The sequence below is a fragment of the Protopterus annectens genome, chromosome 7.part0, assembly GCF_019279795.1.
Source record: "Protopterus annectens isolate FY-2018-M chromosome 7.part0, PAN1.0, whole genome shotgun sequence".
NCBI lineage: Eukaryota > Metazoa > Chordata > Ceratodontiformes > Protopteridae > Protopterus > Protopterus annectens.
The window spans coordinates 1985509477-1985533575 of record NC_056739.1 but is presented as its reverse complement, the minus strand read 5'-3'; the positions used below and the strand labels follow the sequence as shown (position 1 = coordinate 1985533575).

General features: G+C 40.6%; 1 protein-coding gene across 1 annotated transcript in view; it reads left to right on the top strand.

Annotated features, from left to right (window-relative positions):
* Positions 1–2676: 2676 nt before the first annotated feature.
* TXNRD3 (thioredoxin reductase 3) overlaps positions 2677–24099 on the top strand; it is a 708837-nt gene continuing 687414 nt past the window's right edge. The window contains exons 1-2 of the mRNA XM_044078410.1: positions 2677–2791; positions 2939–3082. Of these exons, the coding sequence (XP_043934345.1) occupies positions 2966–3082 (117 nt within the window). The 5' untranslated portion in view covers positions 2677–2791; positions 2939–2965. The remainder of the gene's footprint in view (positions 2792–2938; positions 3083–24099) is intronic.

The window sequence follows — 24099 nt, the reverse complement described above, 5'->3', positions numbered from 1 at the left end:
TTTACCCAAACCCCTCCACCCACCCACCCAATATATATGAGAGCAGGCAATCAAATCCTTGGCCAAGGCAAAAAACACAGCCTCTATGGGACTAGACAACATCCCAAGCTTCTTCTAAACAGGCTAAAACATGAACTAGCATCACCACTAAATATCCTTTTCAATCATAGCCTAACCACAGGCTTTGTTCCTGTGGAATGGAGAACAGCAACAGTTATTCACCTCCACAAAGGTGGCCTAGCAACAGACCCTTGGAATTATAGATCCATAAGCCTGACCAGCATCATCTGTAAGGCCACAGAACATATCATTGTGGACCTCGTAAATAAAGACATAGGTGACATCCAAACCCTGGATCCTACCCAATTCAGCTTTGTGAAGGACAGATCCTTGATTTCTCTGAAAATGTGACCTAGGCCATTAATGAGGGCAGATCTGTCCACACAGCATACCTCAACCTGGCAAAGGTTTTCAAGACAATCCCACATTTAGGCATTACTAATAAACTTAGTAAACTGTATGTAAACTCTTTTATAGTACGATGGGTTGTCAACTGTCTCACAAACTGGACACACACTATCAAAGTGGGTGACTTCACATCAACCAGCGGGTCTATATCAGCATTTCGAAAATGTAATAGATCAAATCACTAAATGTCGAACTGAAATGATCGACTTATTACATTTTCGAATACCGATAAAAAAAGTAACCCCCCCCCCCAAAAAAAACTAAAGGATGTAGGCAGGGGGCAAGCCTCCCTGCACCCCCCACACCCCCCGCTACTTAAATATACCAACTCTGAGACCGCACTACATTGAGGTAAATGGAAATCTCTCCTTATGGAGATTTCCGTTTACCCGTTCAATGTTCTGCCCTTTCGGCATTCTTGATGCGACAATATCAAATTTGATATTGTCAGCATTCAAGATGCTGATAGGGACCCAACCAGCAAACCTGTTACCAGTGGGGTGCCACAGGGACAGTGCTGGGCCCCCTACTGTTTGGTATATACTTCTCAGTAGTTCAGGTCAAAGCTAAGGGGTTGTGATTTACCAAGTTTGCAGACGACCGCAAACTAGGTGCAATCATTGAATCCCCAAATGATGTCAGTATACTCCAGGAGGGTCTCATGCAGGCCAACGGCTGGTGTATTAGTCATGGTTTCAAACTGAATGCAAAGAAATGCATCATCATTCCCTTCAGCATAAACAATGTCCCCTCACACTATCAAATCAACAGTACCCTAAGTACCCATGAAGTGGTAAGGGACCCAGGATCACAAGTTGACTGTGACCTTAATTTCGACCACCATGTGTCTACTGTAGTTAGGAAAGCTTTCTACATAGCACACTTGATTAGTATAGGCATCATCTCAAGAGCAAAGGAAGTTATAACCCCTATACTCGTCACTTATCTGGCCCATAATTAAATATAATCCCGTTTGGTATGTACCGTACTAAGCACCTGCACCAAACAGACAAACCTCAGAGGTTTCTAACAAAGAAGATCAAGGGGCTCCAGCATGTGCCTTACACAGATCGACTAAAGTCTCTGTCACTATACTCCGTATCCTCTAGATTTCTTAGGATAGACTTACGCCTGGCCTACAGAGCAATCCAAGACCCAAACCTAATGAACTTGCTGCATATACATAAAACAAATGGGACTAGGGCTACCTGTTCCAAGGACCTAAATATGGTCTGCAACTTAAATAGGACATGCTGGAGGAGCAGATTTATCTCGCAGCAACTGCCGTGTATTTGGAACAGGCTACCAGTTCATGTGAAACAGAGCACCTCTATTACACTATTCAAGAGGAACCTGGATGAGTGGATGGGGTACCGTAAATTCTTACCATGGAGAGAGCCCAGCTGCCCACAACCCTCTTGGACATGGGCAGTCATCAATAAATGCAATCTTGGGTACTAACATTTCTATGGTATTACATTGGGATGAAACGGCTAGGCTTAAAATGACCTCTGGTCATACCTCTCAATCTCTGTAAGCAAGAAATCTGGACAAAGCCATAAATAAAAGTGGGACAAAGGCCCAAAGTAGGGACAATTTTTAAATATTGCTCTTACAAACTTAGAAAGTAGATAGAATAACAGGTTTTGCATGGATTCGCATGAAGTTTCTGAAGGGTTTGATTGAAGTATGAAACTCAAATGTCTGTCATTATTTTCTAACTTCGATCTTTAATAATAATTTGCAGGAAAACTACAATTTTATGAAAAATGGACTAAACATATGAGGCAAAACATCTTATGTAATATGATTCAGTGTTGAACATGGATGTTTTAAAACTCATAATAAAGAACAATCCTTGTTATAAAATACACTTGAAAAATATCTGAAAGTACTAACCCTAAATCTCAGGTTCAGAGTCCGGAAAGTCACAGGTACCTAAGTTCCCTTTTTCTCAACATAGAGCTAAAAGCCTCGCAGCTCTACATAATAATCAGGAGATGGCGGTATAAAACTAGACTTCTACATTGCTTGCCTTAAAATGCCACGAGGGGCTTGGAATATATTTTCCCGTTTTTTCTAAATTGGTCTTTGTTACTTATAGCTAAAAATCCACCTCTCTGAATCTAGTTTTTATTCTGGAAAAATGCTTAATACTGTTCAGGCAATGTTGTAGCCTTCTAAAACACGCCCACAGATCAGTAGCTTCCAATATCAGGCTGCCAATGCGGAAGGTTGCAGTAGTTCATTCCTAGGGAAGGTTTTAGTGTGTCTTGAGAAGTTTTTCTTTAGCTGAGTTGATTTCTTCTGGAGTTGTGAGCAGGTATTTGTAGTACTTTGTGCAACATCTAGTATTTATCTAAGCTGACTGTTAGGTACCAGATTTGGGTGATGTAGTTGGTCTTCTCTGAAGTTAGTTGTGAACACTTGAGAATTAGAATTCTCTTTTCTTTCTTTTTATTTTTTGTAGGACGAGGAAAGGCATAGAGACACTGCCATGCCTCCTACAGGTAGCGACTCAGGGCGGGAAGAGCTGAAAGGCCGGCTTAAGCAACTGATCGAAAATAAGCGTGTTGTAGTTTTTAGCAAGAGCTCTTGTCCCTTCTGCATTCAGGTAAGACTAACAGTAATTTGGGAAGTTATGTTATCATAGTAACGCGTTATAGAAGAATCGCTGCAGCCTTAAGAAGTACTGTTGTTTGTGACCAGGATAGTTGATACCAGGTTTATTGTTTTGTAGTACCGTACAGCACTGGCATGAATAGGAAAGTTGTATTTACTGTTAAGCAAACTTAGAAAGCTGATGTATTGCGGTGCATTTTCTGTAGGATATAAAGTCATTATTTAGTGACTTCAATTTTCAATGACTCGCCAGAAAATCATATATGTTATGAGGAACAGACAGAACATGTGGGGCAAACATCTGGACATTCTGTGAAATGTAGACGGTCGCGAGTTCCATGGCAGAAGTAACGTATGCAAGGCATAAGAATCTTATGACTGCATAATTATAGTATAATTTGGCTAGGCTTAAGTAATGAAAATAAATGCATAATTACTAATGCAGCATATAGTTCTACATTGCTTATAGGAGCAGTGCTAGGCAAGTGATTGCGGGAGGGGCCATAAGATGCCTTGCCATATGCATCTCCAAGCAGGTAAACTAGCTTTTGCTACCCTTGTCAAGCACTTAATATTGTTTGCCTCCCAAATTGAGCAGGGCCTTATCTAAGAACCCTGATGTAAATTTGTGTTCATTTAGAGTAATGTGGTTAATCACAATTGCATTTAAAAAGTTTCAAGAAGTGCTGATGAGTAAAGTATGAGGAGGTTGAACAAGGGTTATTGAAACTTTGTTTATGGCTCCCTACCTCAAACGTGCAGCTGATTTGAATGTGACATGTTGTGGCACATGGTATTGATAGGTATGCAGACAGGACTTTCGGTGGCAATACGGATAGAGATGCAAGTTTTAACCCCGGAGGCAGTTATGTGTAATGGTACATGTTGCATGTATAAATTACTATATGAAGATTTGAACTGATCATTAACCAAGTTGAATTGGAGGTCTGCATTTATAATTTAGTTATGGAATTCTTAGATAAAATCTGTTCTAGATTCTTTACATTTAATATGCCTTAAATAGTTAAAATTTTTAAGGTTACCGTTTGTGAACTTTTTGGCATAAATGTCTGTATACTGTAGCAAACGAGGGAGTGCTACAATATAGGAACATACTGATCAACTCTTTTAAGCTGATACGAGGTTACAAGATTTGAAGTCGTGACAATCGGCAGCACATCTTTGTTTTTTGAGTCACTGACAGAATGGTCTACAACCTGATGCTGAACATTTTCATACTTGTGTGAATGTTCAGTAGTCATTGGTGCTTGTGAATAGTAAATGTTACAGTATTCACCTACAAGTCATCCCACTAGTAGTGAAGAAAATGGCTTTAAGAAAACTGCTAGAATGCAGTGCAGTAGGGTGATTGAGTTGCTAAAGAAATTGGTACCAGTGTACAAGTAGTATGATTTAAGCAGTATTTTCCATTTACAGATGAACTCTCATGCTGCATCCAAGTACTTGTGTTTAAAAGTCTTCAGACAAATCTGGTGTTAAAAACTGCGTACATTTTATATTGGTATGTGTAGTGCAGGTAAAGAGTAATTGGTTATCGACTTCAGAAAGTTTTACCATACACTAATCCCAAGTTTTTAATTGATTATAAAGGCTACTGCCTCTATTCTTGATGCATCAGATGAGCTGTCAGCTTTCTTTGGTGGTCTCCATCCTTGAATAGTTAACATTTAGGTGACTACGAATTAGCAAAGTCAAACTTCAATCATTGTAATGCCTGCCTTTGAGATGTGCTGCTGTTATGATTGTGGTGGGAATAATTTGGAATTTTTCTCATGTCTGTGACCTAGTTAGTTTTTGATAAGACTGATGCTCAAGAATAAATGTCTGCTCTCCTCCTCAAGGTGTCTTATTGTTATCTGAATTAAGGTTAAACATTTCTACTTTCTTTGGACTGGTGTTGCCTCCTTTGACTACTGCAGTGCAGTTAGGCTTTCAGATTGTGGCTTAGCCTGCTTGCCTGTAGGTATGTACAGAAGTCTGTGATTAGACTGGCAGATGTGTCATTATACCTGTGCTTTTGCAGGATTTGTGCTGGATGCTGATTGTGGCCAAATTTGTATTAAAGAGTCTTCCCCTCATTTTCTGCCTTTCCTGATGTGGATTCTGCTCATCTGAAAGAGATGCTGAGGCCTTGGGCTGCTCGCAAGACAGGTCAGATAAGTTGGGTCTTGAGCCATACATTTTAAGGGCTCTTTCTGGAGAAATTTGGCAAATTTTCTTATATTGGTTCTGTCCTCTGAAACCACCTGCAGTCCCTGAATTTTGTATAATTCTTCCTTTTGGGCATCCCTCAGTTTCAACCATTGTGTAGGAATTACTGAGAGCCCAGCAAGGTGTGTATTTAACTACTTGCTAAAGTTTAATGACAGACTACTATCAACCTTTGTCCCCATTGAACTTCTTTGGTTCAGTTTGCCACCTATTTGTTACTAGGGTCATTTTTTTTACAACTTTTACTACATGGCTTGCAGTTGGTTTTAATCATTTAGTGAGGAGTGTGCATTGTTGATAATATGGTAGCAGTTAGCTGCCTAGCCAGTGTATCTGATCACTACTTTGTTGCCCCCCCCCACCTCACGTACTGCTGCTCTGATCTTTCTTAGTGTGTTTTTTGTTTTGCGAGCCAGCATGATGCGCTGTGTGTGTGTCTGTATATACACAAAGAGGAAAAGGTGTTTGGGTATTGATCTAGTAATTCCAGGGTGTGCTTTATATTGCCATGGTTGGGTCTTCAGTTTAGTCAAAGCTCACCATGGAAACATTTATAGTGTCTTTATTTTTTGCCCTCGTGCTGTCCTGAACTTTTATACTTTCTCCAGCAGATATGACAGCCAAACCATAATTTAGTTTGGGAGGCAATATTCCTTTTTCAATTACTTAAGTTTTGTGTAAGAAAGCAAGACCGGCAGATTTGTTTTTAAGCTACTATAAACATTCTGGCGGTGAGTGCTTGGAAGTTGAACTTGTGTGTGCTGAGCAACTTGCAAAAAGGGTTGAATTAGTTGGTGCCCAGTTTTCTGTATCGAAAAGAGTTTGTGTTACTGGAAACACTGATCCAGTCTTTGAAAACTGGGGTTGGGAGCTTTAGGCAGGACCCAAGGATTACAATAGCATTTATAAGCCTAGCCCAAATTATTTGGCTTCATTTACCCCTTATATGAAAAATACTGTGCCCAGTAGTTTGTTGTCTATTTATATCCGTATAAAAGTTTTTAAGTCGCTTTTTCTGGTTTTTTTTTTTTTTTTTTTTTGAGGTGGAGCATGTCCATTAATTCCGGGTTGGACATGGCCTTGTATGTCAATATTTTTTGGAAGATTAGACTTGATTTTTGTGTTGGAATCTTTCCAGTATGGTGCAGTTAGCTGGATTTTAGTAGTAATCGGTTGAGTAAGTAAGTATTTGATTTTTTTCAGGAAGACAAGTGCATCTCTGCACATTCACTTCGGAAAAAATTTCTTTGCATAACTATGTATGGGAGAACTCCTTGGAAAGCATATTAACTGTAACTTTCTCAGTATAAACTTGTGATTGTAATTGGTTATAAGCTGCTTAAAGTGTTAACTTTCTCAGTGTTAAGCTCTTGCATTTGTTCTTAATGCATGCACATGTACAACACTGTAACATTACTCTGCATATTTCAGTACTCTTAACTGATGGATAGTTTACTATAAAAGCCATGTTTGTGCAGAGAAAGTTCCCCAACTGCAACATTAAGTATGAAAGTATGTAATGGTAGAGAGTGAGGAAGTACCTGTTTTAGAAAATGTTTGCTTATATCTTGGAATACTGTACCATGAGAAAAACTTCAGTAGATGCTTTACGGTCTAGCACTGGTGAGAATTCTACAGAGGTAAAATAGTGCAAGTAGTAAGTTGCATTTTCTGAAGGGAGGGAGGGTGTGGACATTGAATTCTACAGAGGTAAAAGCTTTACAGTCTAGCACTGGTGAGAATTCTACAGAGGTAAAATAGTGCAAGTAGTAAGTTGCATTTTCTGAAGGGAGGGAGGGTGTGGACATTGCCTATCAGCTGTAACTACTTTCCCGTCCTTTTGTTCGTAGACCAGTTATGGTTAAAGTTGAATCTGTAGTGCTTGTGCTAAAAATGAGGCAGCCAGAGCTAGTGTGGTATTATACCAGATGGAAGTAGCCAAATTTGCATGCCCCTTGAGAGCTTGGATGCACTATTTTTTTAGCATATGGCTGCTTTTAGGATTGTCAATAGAATGTAGAATTGATGTCCGTGAGGTCACTCTGTGGAAGGAGCGTTACACAACATGCTTTTAAAGTTATATAACTTGCTGTTGTCAGTGTGATATGTTGGGCTTCTCACTTTCCTTTTTTGTATGTCTGTCTCTGTCCCCCCCCCCCCTTTCCTTTTTTGTATCTGTCTGTCTCTCCCCCTTTACTGAAGTCTGCATTCAATGTTTGAATGGCACATACTGCTTTTCCCATTGACACTAATTAGATTCAGATGATGGCTTTAGTGTATGAAACACTACTGGTTTTAGCTACATCTGATGTATTTTCATGTTCTTGGTTAATCTAAAATTTTCTTGGTGTGGTAACTTTACACTTCTATTTCTCTTGTTTTGTTTTAGAAGAGACAAGATGTTTTAAATTGCAGATGTAATTTTGGTGATAAGTACATCATGTGTATACAAATGTAGAGAATTTAACTTTCTAGCAAGTCCTTGTGCAGTTCATAGAGCAACTTCCCAGACACCACATCATAACACAAAAGTATGTGTCTGCAGTGTAGATGCTGTCTGCCAGAACTGGATCAGTATTTTGCTGCAGAAGTTAGTGTGTCCTTGAACTAGTTTTATTGGGTGGAAAGTAAGCACTGACAGGAAAATGTAGCTTAATTGGAGTAGCTGACCAAGAGGTTCAGGGGTGAGGCTGACATAATGGTTTAGGTCTTTACTTCACTAATACAAGGTACAATGTTTGATTTTTGACCTCCTGGTTATTAGCTAGAGTTGTGAAAGTATGCAGGCTGATGGCTCACAGGCTGTGGAATAATGATTCCTTGCATTAGAGGTAGGTTCAGTTCCATGATTGGAAACTAGAAGCTTTTCTTTATTAAGATGCAGGTTCACCATAGAAAATGGCTGAAACATTCTTGTGTAGTGGGAGTCTCTGCTTTAACTCTTTTTGATCTTGGAGTTGTGTGAATTGTGCCAGGTTGTGCTACAACCTCTGCTCTTGGACTGTTCTGAAGTAGCAAGATATGCTTATTTTTTGTCCTCTATTCCCAAGATGGTTTTGCACTTTATTCGCTTCAGTCTTCACCTGTCTCTGTTCTCTAAGACTAGTGGCCAGCATCATCCTTGTGATCTCACTGTGGGGAGCTTTACATGAAGTTGCAAGAGGATACACCCTAAGAGAGAGAGTAGAGTGGTTGCAGGGATTGTGCACCACTTAATGCTCAGACTACAGTTTCGGTTTGTATGAATCCCATGTGTAGTGGCTTCAAATAACCAGCCTGTTAGTGGTTAAGCCGTTATTAAATGTGGGGTGAATCCTGACTAGTGTGGCAAGCTCATATGAGCAGTCACAAAGCCCAAGGATTTTGGTCTGTGAAAGAAATAAATTCACATTGGTTCTCTGGTAATAAGAGCTGTTCTTTTATGTTTATGCCATAGATTCTTGGATTCTAAAAGATATTGGATTTGATTTCATTCCAGCTGCAAGTTGGGGGTTCCTTTTGTAAAGCTGTGAAGTTGAGAAATAAACTTCAAACAAGCTTATTGGTGTGTGTCTGTCGGGGCATTGTCCTATAGTGCCATCCTGTCCCACAGGACCTCTTGGAGCATAACCCAGACTTGTTGCTGCACTAGGCAGGTTCCACCTTTTGAAGGAGAAAGTAGTCTTCAACTAACACAGACTTTGGTATCTGTTGATTTGGGGGGGGGCAGCAATGTAGAGGCAAGTGTGATCTTATTACAGCTTGGCTGGTGGTTTGTAGCCCGATACCCTAAGTTGCATGCTGGCTTAATCTGCAGCTGCATGTGAGTGCCTTACTGTGTGGTAAAAGGAATGCTTCAGCTCCATGCTGACATGCATCCAACAGATTCTCTCTGTCTCTCACACGCATTTTGCCAGTCCATCACTGATGTCCTGCTTTTCAGTCTTTCTTCAAGATGGGGCAAGGAGCACACATTAAGGCCTTTAATTATTGTAAGCTGTGAACTTCTACTTAACTCCCTTTTTAGTGGGCCTCCACTCCAGCTTTCTTCCTTGGCATGACTGCTTCCTTACCAAGAGGCAGTTTAAAGTACAAATCTTTAAAACCACATCTGTACTGGCCCCACTTATCAAAGGGAGTACCACAGGGTTCTATCCTCTCACCATTCCCTTTTCTTTATTTTCATAAAGAATCTTCCAACAAACCATCCCCTCAAACCACTATAATTCTCTTTGCAGGTGACAATCTGTAGATCTTGGACATGTTAGCTGCACCCTGTGCATTGCCATGAATGGGTGCCTCCTCCAAGTCTGCTACTGTGAAATTATGGCAAGCAAGTAGCTTGATAAACGTGAACTACCCTGCAGCACTTCAGTGCTTCAACTATGATGGCAAATGCAGTATCAGTATTCAGATGTGAATACCAGTACCTGACTTGCTGTCATGGCTGAAGCTTAAAACTACTTGTGTGGTGTGACATCATTGACATCTGCCTGTTGTGACCTCTTCAGACCTGGCGCAGCCACCCCTTCTCCCCACCCTAGCATCACTTGTGCATCAAAAGACAATTCCAAGGCCCAACCTGCATCTCCCATTGACTCTCAAATCTCATTCTTCACACAAAAAAATGATTAAAGCCATGATCATTGATGCATAACTAGGTTCTCTCCAGTTCGTTAGAATTCTTCCCATAATGCAGAACAGAAACTACCCCTTACTTGGACATCTGTGTAGTGCAGTGTGCCAGCTTTTCAGTACCATGTCAGTTCTACTACTAAGTCCAGAATAACTTGTCAATTTGGGGCAAAAAAAAATTTTCTTTCCTAAAACAGCAAAACTTGTGATTTGTAAAGGAGTCTTAACTGATTAACTTGAATGCAGACTAATCCTTGCTAATGGATCCAAGAAAATAACTTACAGCAAACTGCTGTCAATCATATCTGCAGATTTATTAGGTTAGCACCACCCTCAAAAAGAATGTTTACTTTACAGTCTTAACCAAAGATAAATGACCCCCAGTAAGATGTACCTCTTTGGACTTCCGTAACATATAAACTGTTCGTCTGAAGTAGACTCAGAACAACTGTCACTTAGCCCTCAAAACTCCAGTCTAAGATTATATCCATTCCGAAATAACTTCACTGAACCCAGCACAACAAACATGGGAGCCTCTCCCAGCAAATCTTTAGATTTCTGTCCCTCCTGTAATTTTGGGGGGGAAACCTGAAAGAGACCTCACTGAAGTACCACTGCACGTGTAGTATCTCCAGTCAATAATCCTGTTTTTCTCCCATCCACATGATCGCACCCAGTACCAACAAACCTAAAACTCCTTAACTCCATTATCCCTACCAATCTCCCTCTCTCCCCTACTGCCTTAATATTTATAGATATTGTAAAGCTAGCAGTGCTTTTTTACTTAGCATGTCTGTGTCTTACAAAAACTGATTTTTCTCATAGTTTTTTGGTATGGTTTACTGTTTTTTATTGATCTTGAAACCAGTTGATCTTGAAACTGGCTCATCTGGATCAGTGTTTTACCCTTATTAACATAGAATCGCTGAATACATTAATCTTTACAAGAGCCTATCTTTTGCTGTAAGGTATTTGTACCAGAACTCACCATATGGGAAATTTATAAAATTCCTGTTGCAGGACTTCAATCCCTTGGCAATACTTAAATGTGAGTAGGATGATTTTTGAAGTGTACCTTTTTGCATAGCTCTCCTGGTTAGGCGCTCTTTCCTCCTAGGTGTATTTACTTTCTGTTGGAAAAACTCAGGGCAGCAGCTTTGTATGTTCATAAATAGTTTTCATGGAAGACTGGTGTTTTGTTCACAGCTAGAACAGCCTAACCTGTTTGGGATATTGTATAAACAATAAACTGCTTTAAACATCTTCAAACATATTTTTAATGTTTCTAGTATTTTAAACATTTTAGTAGTACAATGTTAAATATTTAAATGTTGAAAATATTGAGAAAAAAAATAAATGTGCATATTGCCATTAATATTTCATTAACAAGACTTTTTTAAAATCATTTTAAGTCCAGGTCAGATGCAGCTCTTAAATGCATTTGCCATAGAAATTCTTTTTACTCCAACAAACTTTCCCAGTCCCCCACCTCTTTTGCTGATTATCTACCCAATCAATTATGAAAAAATTGTTATGCTGATTACATTTTGTCACATGATTATATTGCAAGCATCGGTGCTTCTATTTTATTGTATAAATGCTCTTAAATCCTTTCTGTCAAACTGCCTTCAGTCTTTCCATTATAAAAGGTAGGACAACAGGAGCACAAAGCTAGATAAACTACAGCTGTGGTTTTTACCTTGGCTCCTAAAGAGCTGTTTGATACATCCACCTTTACTCTACTCTAAACAATATTCTTCCTCATCCAAGCATTCCTGTGAACTGGACCTGAAATCTGGGCACTCTGTTTCCAAGTTTTAACATTATATTCTTTGATGGCACGCATTATATTAAAAGATTACTTTTGGCAGTAGGATCCCTTGTGTGTGTGTGTGTGTGTGTGTGTGTGTGTGTGTGTGTGTGTGTGTGTGTGTGTGTTTTCCAGCTGATTTACCCACACCCTGCCAATTGGGGGCCCCTCTTGGATGCTGATGCAGTGTGCAATAGAACCTTTGCCCTCTTCCAAAACAGGCAAGGGCTTTTTATTCCAAAAATGTTTTTGCCTTTCTCAGCTTTCACGTCAAAATGCTTTCCCTTCGATCTGACAATTTTTTTTTTTTCCTGTTGGTGGGTCACATTTTCTGCTTTGCCCTGTGGACTGCCTTCTGCTGTCAGGGTGTTTTACAACAGGCAATTTTTCATACCTGTATGTATGATGGTGGCAGGGTCTTTCAAGAATTGTCAGGTGTCTCTATTGGGTATTGGTCTAGGATCTCCTGGTCAGCAGAGAGGAATACAATTTCTAGGTCGTCTACTGGATAAATCCCTAATGATGGCGTTTTTTCCTCAAGACAAAATACTTCAGTTTTCTGGAATTCTCCAAGCAGACTCTGGAGGTTGCCAGGGAATATCTCAAACATTTGGGAGAACTTCCTCTGGCCAGACGACATATGTGAAAAATTCAATGACTAGTCAAAAAAAACACTGGACTCTGACACCTACACTTCTGTTCTTTCTGTTTCCTGTTCTGGAGTTATGAAAAGGGAACTGCATTGGTGGGGGCGTAAGTTGGCACACATCAAGCCTTCTTATTCCACAGCCGGCTTCTCATTTGGTGATACTGGATGCCTCGGTGTTTGCTTGAGGAGACTGTGTCCAATGGAATAAAAGTTCAAGGCCTTTGAAACGGGCAGGACAGTGTAATGCACACGGACCTCTGATATGATAGCATTTGCATATCTCCGGGTTCTGGATTCTTTTCTGGTCGTAGCAGACAATGGTGATATTGTATTGTAATACCCCCCAGAATTTGTCCAGGTTTCTGTGTTCCCAAGTTGATTGACAAGCAGTAAGAGCATGGCGTCATTGATGGGCAGTCTCTGTGCTGTCCATTAAATTATTTTGTATTCTAAATTTTTATTTCACTTGTTTAAATCCTTGTTGATATGATTTTTTACAATACCACTAACTGCCTCATTAAATTCACTTGCACTATATACAGATCTTGTCAGTGTCCCAAAAAAATACAAAGCTGTGTAGGCTGGTAGGCTTTCATTCCCTTGACTGTTAATACTAATGATATAATTTAAAAAGAAATATACGCAAGCCATGCTTTAGTCTGTCAACTGCAGTATAAAGCAGATTATACCATGACCCCCCCCCCCCATTAATATTCCAAAACGTGCACACTGGCCAGTGTGCACGTTGTAAATAGACTTGTACTGATGGAAAAAGGTCCGGTCGCCCGGACTTTTTACATTAGTATAAGTCTATTTTAAAACGCTGTCTCGCTATGTTAAAGGAGTTTAACATAGCGACACAGGTTTAAAAAAAAAAAAAAAAGCAACGGGGATCTTGCTTTCTCCGTTGCATTTGCCCACAGCTCTGGGGTACTGCGTAGTCATGCGCAGTACATCGGAACTTCTGCGGAATACCAGACAACTGTGGAAGGGGAGGCATTGTACAATGCCATTATTTAAGAAAAGTAATTATTTTTTTCTTAAATTATGTCATTGTATAATGGCAATAACCCATGCCTGGGTGTGGGTAATGCTGGATTTACCCACGGTTGGCTTTGTTCACCCTCTGGACCAAATCACACCAACCTTGGGTAAATCCAGCATTACCCACACCCAGGCGTGGGTTATTGCTATAATAGACAGCTGTTGATTTGGTTTTTGTTGTGGCATTGACTGTGCTGTATTTAGCAGTTCAACTGCTATAGAAACCGAAACGCATTCTTTTCACATGCCTTTTGATTTTCTGTGTAAGAAACGAATGTATAGCGTCCACTCCAGTTATATTTGTTTATAGGTTCATAGGTGTGTATTGGGCTAATAGCCATGGAGCCTTTACAAGCTTAGCCCATAGGATTACCCTGGCATTTCATGTATTAGCATTTGTATGACCAGACATTCTAATTTTTATTTCTGTTTTGGTAGTCCTAATATTGCAGTTAAATTGACATGCACTGTGGATGTTTCACTGACATTGCTGGCACTCAGGTAGGCCCAATTAGCTGGACTGTGTGGGGTTTACTACTGCACATCTCTGGTGGAAAGCTATAGTACATTACAACCCAAACAATACTGCAGAGATGTAGTATAAACAAAGTAAAACTAGATCTCACCCACTCTGCGGGCTAGCGTTTGTGGTCTGGGATCTAGCAATTTGACACTATTTATCCCTGAGGCTACTTGCATTCTATCACAAATTGTGAAAAACAAGCCGAGCAGAACCAGGACAGACCCTCATGAATGGAGGTTGAACACATGGCAAATGCAGTAGCAGTATTCAGATATAGATATTAATATTGATCTCTGTTCTTGAGTTCTGTATATAGTAATGTTGGCACATGTGCAGCCTTATTTTATCTAGTGTTGAATCCCCTGGCTCAATCTTAGGTCAGTTTCCCTATCATTAACCTCTACCTTTTAGCTTAGCTTGTTCAAGTTTATTGGTCATAATTTATTTTTTCTCCATCACATTTTGAATCCTGGATTCGTGCAACTACAATAAGTAGGTGCTTACACTCCCATCTGTCTTATGCTATCATTTGGGTACTGAATGTTGGCTTGTGTAAGCATTTTAAAATGCCTCAGTTATATTTATATTTGGTACCTGGGTATTTATTTGTTCTAGCCTTTCTCGGACTGTTTCCCTCTCCTGATTTCCTTAATCCTGCACCAGCTGCTTATTGCTGCTTCCTTTCCTGATAAATATGGTTATCAGAAGTTTCTTGGGTGTATTCATCAGACCCAACAACTCTACCTCAACCCATTGTCTGATGCAATGGAGTTGGGTGTTACGTGCTTATATTACCAGCATTTTGTATGGTACAGCTTACTTAAGTGCTTCCAACATTTCTTGCAGGCGAAACTAAAAGTTTGTATTAAAATGTGTGACTTTAGCTAACTTGACTCTTCTGATAGTGCCATTTTGCATAGCCTTTTCCAGTTAAAAATTTAAGTAGGATTGAATTGTGTAGGTTTAGTCAACTTGTGTGCGTTCCAGCTCATTCTCATTCTGATTCAGACCGCAGGTACAGTTATGTAATTTGCCTTGCCTTCTGTAGAAGTACCACTTGCATGTGGTATTGATAGTTTTCTATGGCAGGTGGATCATAATTGAGATCAGGTTGTGTACACTTTCATAGTTGTGTATCTTCATGTATATATCTCTGTCAAGGTGCTTCCACCAACATGCTTGTCCTGAATGGAGTAGAAGTTAAATTTCAGGGATCATCTTCAGCCTGTTACTTCATTTATAGTTTTGGAGGGGAAATGCTTAGGAAATTTGGAAAGAAGGTGGAAGGGTGTGTGTGTGTGTGTGTGTGTGTGTGTGTGTGAATATTTTGTTGATCCTTAATGTGCTAAGGGGGAGTAGTTTAAGAGTTCAAAGTGGTGCTGTTCTTTACCACCATTTCTGTTGATGCAGATCAGTGGTGGTCTTGAATTTTCTTCTGCTTTGTACCCACAGTTTGCACATGGGGACAAAAGTACAGCATGTATGTTTGCCTCTTAAGTAACCCTTTCCATTACCAGTCCAAGTCATTTCCATTTCTGTGATTTTAATCTTTTCCATTAGCCAAGTTCGCACTCAAAGTTTAGAAGTCTGTTCAGCATGTAAACAAGTAAAATTATCTGCCATCTTTTGGTCATTTCCTGTAGAGTATATATGCTTGAGTTGATGGAAGACTTTTAGTTCATTGTGTTATTTCTGTACCCCCCCCCCCCCCCTTTACAGGGCACTAGGCTGTTAATTCTCTTGTGTATGGTAAGGGTCTTGACTTTTGCTATACTAGGCCATCTTTTACAAAAATGGATTCTGTGTGTTTCTCTGAGGCTTTGTAATACCCTTATCTCATATGGACCCTAAGGGTCAGCCTCTTTGAAACATGAACTTAAGCTTACAGGATTGGAGTATTACTGTCTGCTAGGGCCTAGATTGAGGAGATCTACTTTGTTTCTTAATACCTTCGTATAGAATATAGGTTGGTATTTCCATATTCTGTCGTACACAGGTTCAGGCTGTAGATTCTGTTTCTGCCACATTAATCCTTATTCTGGTTGGTGACCAGACTATCCAGTGTCCATCCTGCAGTTGGGACAAGGGCATTGCAAGTCCTTTGTTAGTGCCTATGTCAGCAGCTGCCAAGGGGCAAAATATAGTCATATCAGAAAAACACACACTTTGCTACCTACCTCACTTGTCAAGGAATTATTGAATGGGCTTTGCTACAGGAGGGCTTGATGGTTGTCGGGGGGGGGGGGGGGACTGAATGCCTTGTCATTTTATATTGGATATAGGCAGGGTAGGAGTTTGTGCCTAAATGCTGTTCCATTGTTGACATACTGGTGAACTGTCTCACGGGCATGATGTCTGCAAGGGATGTGGTTGCATCACACCAGGTGTGGACAAGTCTGTTGTGTGCCGTTTTGGAAGCTGCAGGCATATGTGAAATGGATAGTTATGGGTAGTGCATGCTTTGATGGCATTGTAGTTGGTTCTTGCCTTTGAGAACTATTTCCCCATCACACAAGAAATCTGCCTCGTATAATCGCTTTTTGTTAGCCCCTCGTATAATCGCTTCTTGATAGCAAAGTGCATTATTTGTGAAACATTTTACAAGCAAAAAGTTTGGTCATACCAAAGGAGGTTCTTTTGTTCTGGTGAGCCTTCCTTCTACTTCCCAGGTTTTCAAAACTCTTATTTAAGGATAAAGCTTGTAAAAAAGACTACCAGTAAGGAGACCAGTATCACTCTGAAGAGTCTAGTGCAAACACTTGCAGGATGATGCAGAAGTCTAAGTGGTTCTGCTAATCTAGGTTTGTAGTTAAGCAGCCTAAAACTGTCTAGGCAAGATGGTGTCCTGTCTTAATGAGACTGCGCTTTGCAATTTGGCACCATCTAGACTATTAACCTGCCAGATCTATTCAGTCATTTAGGTTCTTCTCTAGTCACTGCCACTCTGTCATTATGCATATTGACCTATGAGATGATGAGAGCTTTTCTGCAGTAGTATGTAGGCATGGGTGTGCCTTTCCTTTCTAGTTCTAGCGTGGACAGAGTATACTTTACTGATTCATCATCAGTCCCTAATACAATCATGGCTGGTAAGCAGCCTGCAGATGCTAGAGTCCATGTCTGCTACGAACTTGGCTTTTTAAAAGTAGCTATGTACATCAGTGTCTTCAGACCTGATTGTGGTGGTCATGCTGGCTCTTTTTTTACCACAGTACACATTGAACATTCATTGTCTGGACTGGTGGTTTGGAGTAGATTTCTTTTCCTCTACCACTGGCACTTGTTTGATTTGGGAGATTCCTCTACTGAGTCCTTTGAGCCTTCATTCCAAAGGTTTTGGTGCTAGTCTTCACTCCTCAGCTTTGAAGGTTGTGTGTCGGGCAGCTTGTGTGGTATTGCCACCATCTGTAGTGATGCTCTCTTGTTGTTACTCAATGCTGAGTGGATTCTCCATGTTGGATTCTAAATCTACTGCCATGTTGGATTCTAAATCTACTGCCATGTTGCACCTCCAAGTGCATAGCAGTTGCCCCGCTGGGTAAGGGGTCTGGGGCTCCAGACCACTTTTGGGTTGTATATGCATATTCCACCTTTTTCTGCTGTGTTTCCAGCATGAGGTTGCAGGTTTGATGGTGACGATGCTGCAAAAGTTTGCATGGTGTGTTGAAATCGTAGGCTTCCTTGGATGGCAGCAGTGCCATCAACATTCAACCATATCACATGCCTAGCAGGTGGTCGTTCACTTATACTAGGTCGTCTTTCAAGCCTAGCTCTGCAACCCAACTCAGTTTTGTCTTAAAGTTCCTTGGATGCCTGTATGGTGAGGTATGTTGGTAAAGTGGTAGCTAAGGGTTATGTGGGTGGAGTATTTTAGTTTAGGATTAACTAACTTACTGTTTACCTCTGTCAGAGACATGGGGACCAGATTGAGGGTGAATTTACATTTCCTTATCCAATGAGCAAGGTCCCTTTTGAGTAGGGTCAGGGATGAACTGTCATATACTTATTCCATAGCACTGAGATTTGAGACCTATAACTGTCTCTGAAGCAGGTTTTGTTTGTTGTAATTTAGGTCCTTGGGTCTTGCAGATGTGCAAGAGATTCAACAGAACTGGATCTGAGGATGTGTTTTGTTTTTTTTTTGTTTTTTTATATATATGCTAGGTATAGATTGCTCCTCTGTAACCTGTAGGAGACCATACAGACCTCAAGGAGATCGGTGTAGGGCAGGGTATTCATACCCTGTATCTCCATGTGATGAGAAGGTGTTACAGATGTTGCAATTGTGTGGTTAACTAACTATATGCTAAATGGTGCATTGTAATCCATAATGGGTCTGATGAGCTCTAAGTAGAGTGGTACTCTTATTTCCTTGGACCTGGATGCCATACTTTTGCTTATGAGTTGAGTGACCTAGTAAGACAATAATACTATATTGTCTGTGTTGGTCGAAGGCCGGGTTATCTACATAATGTTCCCAGATCCCTAACTCTGGATCGTTTGTTTTGTTGAAGTAATTTAGCTTGGGAGGACAACTTCCCAAAGGGCACTATAATGCATTGCTTCGAATTGAGTTGTAATTCATGACTTTGGCACCAGTCATTTGCTTGTGTTATGTCCTCTTGTAGGATGTTGCTTTCATGGCAATGTGCAGTACCTCCCAGTTAGTCCTTTGCAAAAATTTGGTGAGCCCGGAGGCTTTTGATATGAGCATTGATTGAGTGAATGTTTATAATTTTTTTTTTTTTTTTTTTTTTTGAGAAGTAGATGTCTGACGGGAGCTGGCCCAACACAGAGCCCTGGGATACGCCGATGGTAACCAGTCTCTCTCTTGTTGGAGGTGGTCTTACCGATTTTGACTTCTGTCCAGTCTGAACCAGCTGACAGTCCAAGTTATGTAGGGATTTATACCTAGTTCTGAGAGTTTAACAATACCTGAGTGGGGACTCATGTTGGCCAGGTCAAGGTAGGCAGTATGCAGTTTTTTCCTCTCCTGCATAGCTATGGTGACCCTCTCGAAGAAGCCTTCCAGGTTAAGTGGGCAAGACCTTCCCTTAAAGCCAAACTGGGATGGTTCCAGTTTCTGTAGGTTGACAGTGTCCTTGATTCATTCCAAGGCTTTCCATTATTAGACTTGTTCGGCTGATGGGTCTGTAGTTTCCAGGGTCAATTAATGGTCCACCTTATGAAGAGGGGATAACTGTTGCAGCCCTCTAGTCACTTGGTACTTGTTTTGAGGCTTAGGCTGTAGTAAAGTGCCCCAAGTGATCTTGCTAGATCATGTTTTAGGCTATTCAGAAGGCAACCTAGGATATTGTCTGGGCCTATTGAGTCAGTGGTATTGGCATTAGAGCACTTCCAGGATGTGCTCCCTATTAGTGGGGTGGGAATGGGAATATGCTAGAAGGGATTTCACAGGGGTAGTTGGGTGCTGGGGAGTGGGGTGTCAAGTTAGCAAATCTACTGGCTAATTAATTTAAATGTCACCCTGGTTAGTGAAAAAGTGTACAAATTATTACTTTTCTAAGATTCCTTAGTTTCTTGTTTAGTAGAATCAACACTCCTTGACTCTTGAGAGTTGCTTTTTCTGATTTTGGCCATGACTTTTTCATTTGTTATATAGCCTTTTAAGGTAAAGATTCCATTCCTGTGGCTTGCTTTGGGTTTTAGATCTTGGTTTCTGGTGGGTACGGTGGCTGCCTCAATGCAGCCATTTACATGTTTCTCCAAGGTTTCTGTAAATAATTCTGCATTGATAGCTGTAGTCCGGGGGGAGTACTAAGTCCAGTGTGTTTCCACCTCTGGTTGTAGAGTGCATTGCACTAATTTGTGTTCGGCAAACTGTGACTGAGGGAAACCTTACTGTGACCTGTGTCCCTGACCAATGCCATGTGTAACAACTGTTAATCTCCTTGAGCCTCTTTCTGGAAAAATGACAAGGGATGCTGCTGTTGTCCAGAAATGAACTCCATAACTCGCCCATACTTTTCCCTTCTTGTACCCAGGTTATTTCAGAAAGCTAAATAGCAAGTCCAACACCATTGCCATAGCCACATTTGAGCCTTAAGCATGGCTTTGTTCTTTCTCCTTATGGTCTGTTTAATGTGATGTTTAACAATAGATATAAACGATGAGGAAATTTTTATGAAAGTTTGGCATTTAAAATCATGTAATGTAGTACTTCAGCAACTGCTGATGCGCGTGTTTGGGATGGTGAGCAGATGATGACTGCTAAAACCAATATAGAGCTTTCTTATGGAATTTGTTCAGATTTCTGGGTTGCCCAAATTTGTGGTCAGGACTTTGTCAGATAAGTTATCCTTTAAGTTATCCTTTCTCTCAATCATACAGAAGTATAAACAGTTGTATAGTAAGTACATCAGTGACTTGTATATAGTAACAAAGGTAGAAGACTGCAGACTATAACTGCATTACCATGTGGCAGTCAATCATGTATTGCTCAGAAGTGAGATATGGTAGATAAAATTGAGTTTGACTTGCATGCAGTACTAGGTAAGCAATAAATATGTAGATAACCTTGTTTTTTTAATTTGCAAAAAGTTTGAAGTCCGTTTTATTGTACAAAAATAAAATCTAGATATTCGAGCAGTAGCTTAATACCTTACTACCTAGATCATTCTGAGTTTCTTGACTAAAATAGAACTGCTTGGCAATAGAGCTTGCTAGAGGGATGGCTGATTTTTTTTTTTCTGTATATGGATTATAACACTAATAGCCAGCTTCCAAATTTTCGGGGCATAATCAATGCTCCCAAAATGTCAGTCGCCTAAGTCTGAGCCAAGACAAATTTGTGCACAAAGCGAGCTTTGTTGTTGCTGAAAAGCATGCTCCTCCTTGAGGATTTTGAGGATCAATGGCCTGCTTGTGCAGTTAGAAGTATTTTAAAGCTAGGTGTGTTCTATTTTAAGAGACTGTCTCGAGACTGAGACATACTTTTAAATGGAGCACGGAGCACTTGTTTTTTCTGTTAGTCTAAAAGTAATGTTAACAAACGGAACCCCCTCCCCCCTTTAGTGGGGCTGGCATGGTGTTTTGAAGGTGGTTTTTACTGTTACTTTTTTTTTTTTTTTAAAGTTAACTTTTGTGGACTGATGGTGTTGCTGCATTCACTGCTTGTCTTCCATGGCCAAACTGAAAATAGTGCCTCTTTCCAGGGGAACAGACTACTGGTCCAGTGGTTGGTTCTTCCAGCCACAGAAAGAGTTGAGCAAAGAGCCTCTGCCATCATGGTGGGCTGGCAGTTGGCCTCAGCTGCAGGTAGCTGAGACTGCTGTGGCTGTTTTGTTATACCTCAGGCCACCCATCTTTCACCCTGGATCCCTCTGGTTTAGCAAGCGGATACAGCCACTGTGGACCGGGGATTGGGGACGACGACTACTCAGTCATGAGAGAGGGAACATGAAACAATTCCCGGTTGTGCCAGAATGCTGTGCTTATTACTGTGGAGGCAGCTACTGCCGTTGGTAACACAGCTGGCCTCTCTTTTCTTGGCAAAGAGAAACCGAAAGCCAAGAATGTATCTACTTCTTAAATTTCTAGCTTTGAGTTTAATTCAGGCGTTTGAGCCTTCTTGTAAAGTAGTTTTTGGTAAAAAGAAAAGATGGATTCTGCTTTTCTTGAAAGAGATTCAAGATTCTGAACCTGAACAGAAAGATTCAGGGAGAGATTCTTGAGTTTTTCCTTGGATTGCTAACAAGGGCTTATTGGAAAGCTCTGTTTCTGATTCTCCCTGTTGCTAGAATGTTCCAATCTTTGCATGGCTGCATTATCTGAATCCTCCAGATGATTTTGAAATTCTCTCTTGGATAGAGGTATAGTGTGTGTGACCCCTCTGCAGCAGAAGTGATCAAAAAGTGTGGTATAAGGGGCAAGGTGATCCAGTGAATCTCCAAATTGCCTAAAGGATTTTCTTTCCCTCTCATGGGTTCTGAATATCATTTATCAAGGTTACAGATGGCAGTGGGAGGAAATTCCTCCCTTCCAGGAGGTCATTTCTCTTCCACCAGATCAGCTTGGTGTCAAAGCAAATGCTTGATAAGTTCTGGATCTTTCTTTCCTCAACCTGTTTGTGATGGTGCTAAATTTGGAAACTTAGATGACTTGATTCTTTGCAGAGTCTCTCAGTGTGTTAGTAATCTCTCTGTTGGGTTAAAAGACCTTACACAAGCTGGGATTTCAAGAGAACAGTCAAGTCTGTCTTGAGTCCCTCACAAGATTGTATTCCTGGAGTGTCAACTACATATATCAGCTCAAAGAATTTTTCCACAAGGAAGAAAGTAGATCCTTATTAGATCTGTTTCCAAGGTTTTCCACTCATTTAGACTTTATTCACTTGAGGGAATACCTCTGGTGTTCCGGTCTCACAGCATCAATGATTCTCCTTTATACCCTTGGCGAGACTCCACATGAGAAAGATAGTGATGTCCGAAATCTCTGTAGTTCTAGCATCAATACGCTTTCTTTTCAAATCCCATTTCTGGGATTTATCAGAAGAAAACTCTTCCTTGGTGGAAACGCATGACTGTAAATACAGGTCTCCCCTTCTTCCTCCCTGCTCCAAAGCAGTCAGTCACCACAGACACTTCAGACTTTGCTTGGGGAGCAGTTTCAGGAGAGAGAGCAGTGCAGGGATGCACGACCCCAGGGACAGATGCAAGCACATAAATATCTAGGAGATGCTTTCCCTGATCAAGGCACTCAACTCTCTGAACCATCTTTGGCCCCTAGGACCTCCTTTAAAGGGGGTTTCAAACAATGCCACAGTTATGTGATACATCAACAAGCCAGGGGAAACAAGGTCATATGGGAGTTTGTTCCAAGAACTAGAGGGATGGTAGCTGTATGTAATGGCTCCTGTTTTGGACTTGGGCTTGAAAATTTGTTAAAGGTCTTGGGTGGAGCTCCTGAGTAGTCTGGATGGGACATAGTGAGAGATTATGGTGCCTAGTGCTGGACAGTGGGTGGTGAATAAATAATGGAGTATATAATTTGGAGCTGAGAGAGGAGTAGGAGGTGTGGTAGTTCAAGCCAGTTTATATGTTTGAGAGAGATACAGTGGTGAGATTTGTAGGTTTGTTGTGCAGCAAATCTGGCTATTTTGTGAGGTTGATTAAGTAAGGTGGAGTTGATTTGTGAGTATTTGGGAGCAGTATGTTAGGCATGGCAAAAGATAAGCATGTGTGATTGTGGTTCTAGATTCAGGGGTTAGGAATTCTTTATTTCTGTAGAGCAGTCCTAGTTTTTGATGGGTTTTCCTGATACAGTTTTTTATATGGTGTTCGAATTTTAGCTGATCATCAATCAATGGTTACACCAAGGAGTGTAGTACTAGAGTAAGCAACAATAAAAGTTGATTAGTGTTTTTATTTGAAAAGTAGATTTGATATGAGTAACAGTTTTGGGGAGTGTTTTTTAAGGATGAGCTGATTATTGGCGAGCCAGGTTTTAACAGAGTTGAAGGAAGACTGGGTAGCCGTTAGAAGTTCAGAGCGTGAGTTAGCAATGGTGATAACTGTGGAGTCGTCTGCATATTGGACTAATGAGGATTATGGGCAAGAGGAGTAGAATGAGTTGGTAAGTTTGAAAAGTAGTGGGCCAAGGATGGATCCTTGGAACACCCATTTTCACTGGATGGGGAGATGATAGTGAGGAGTGCCATCTTACTGATTTGCTGTCGGTGAGATAGCTGGCGAACCATCTATTGTTGCAGTAGAGAGGTTGAGATCAGAGTTTTTATTCAGTAGCAGAGGATGTGAGACTGTCTAAGGCTTTTGAGAGGTCAAGGAATAAGCATGAAGTTTTATTATCTCTAGCTATAGAAATGGTGTTGTAGTGGTACTATGTTTGCATCGGAAACCGTGCTGAGTGGTAGTGAGGAATGTGCCCTGTATAAGATGTTGCATTACCTGTGTATGTATACATTTGTAAGACTTTAGACAGAGGGGAGAGGATAGCTATTGGTCTGAAGTTTGAGAGTTCTGTGGAATTGCCACCTTTTGTGAATATGTATGGTGTAGAATTGTTTCCAGATAGCAGGTACTTCAGCTTCAGAGATGGAACGGTTGATTTAAAATAGATACTGGCAAAGCAGTAGAGGAAGCGGCAATCTGAAGAAAG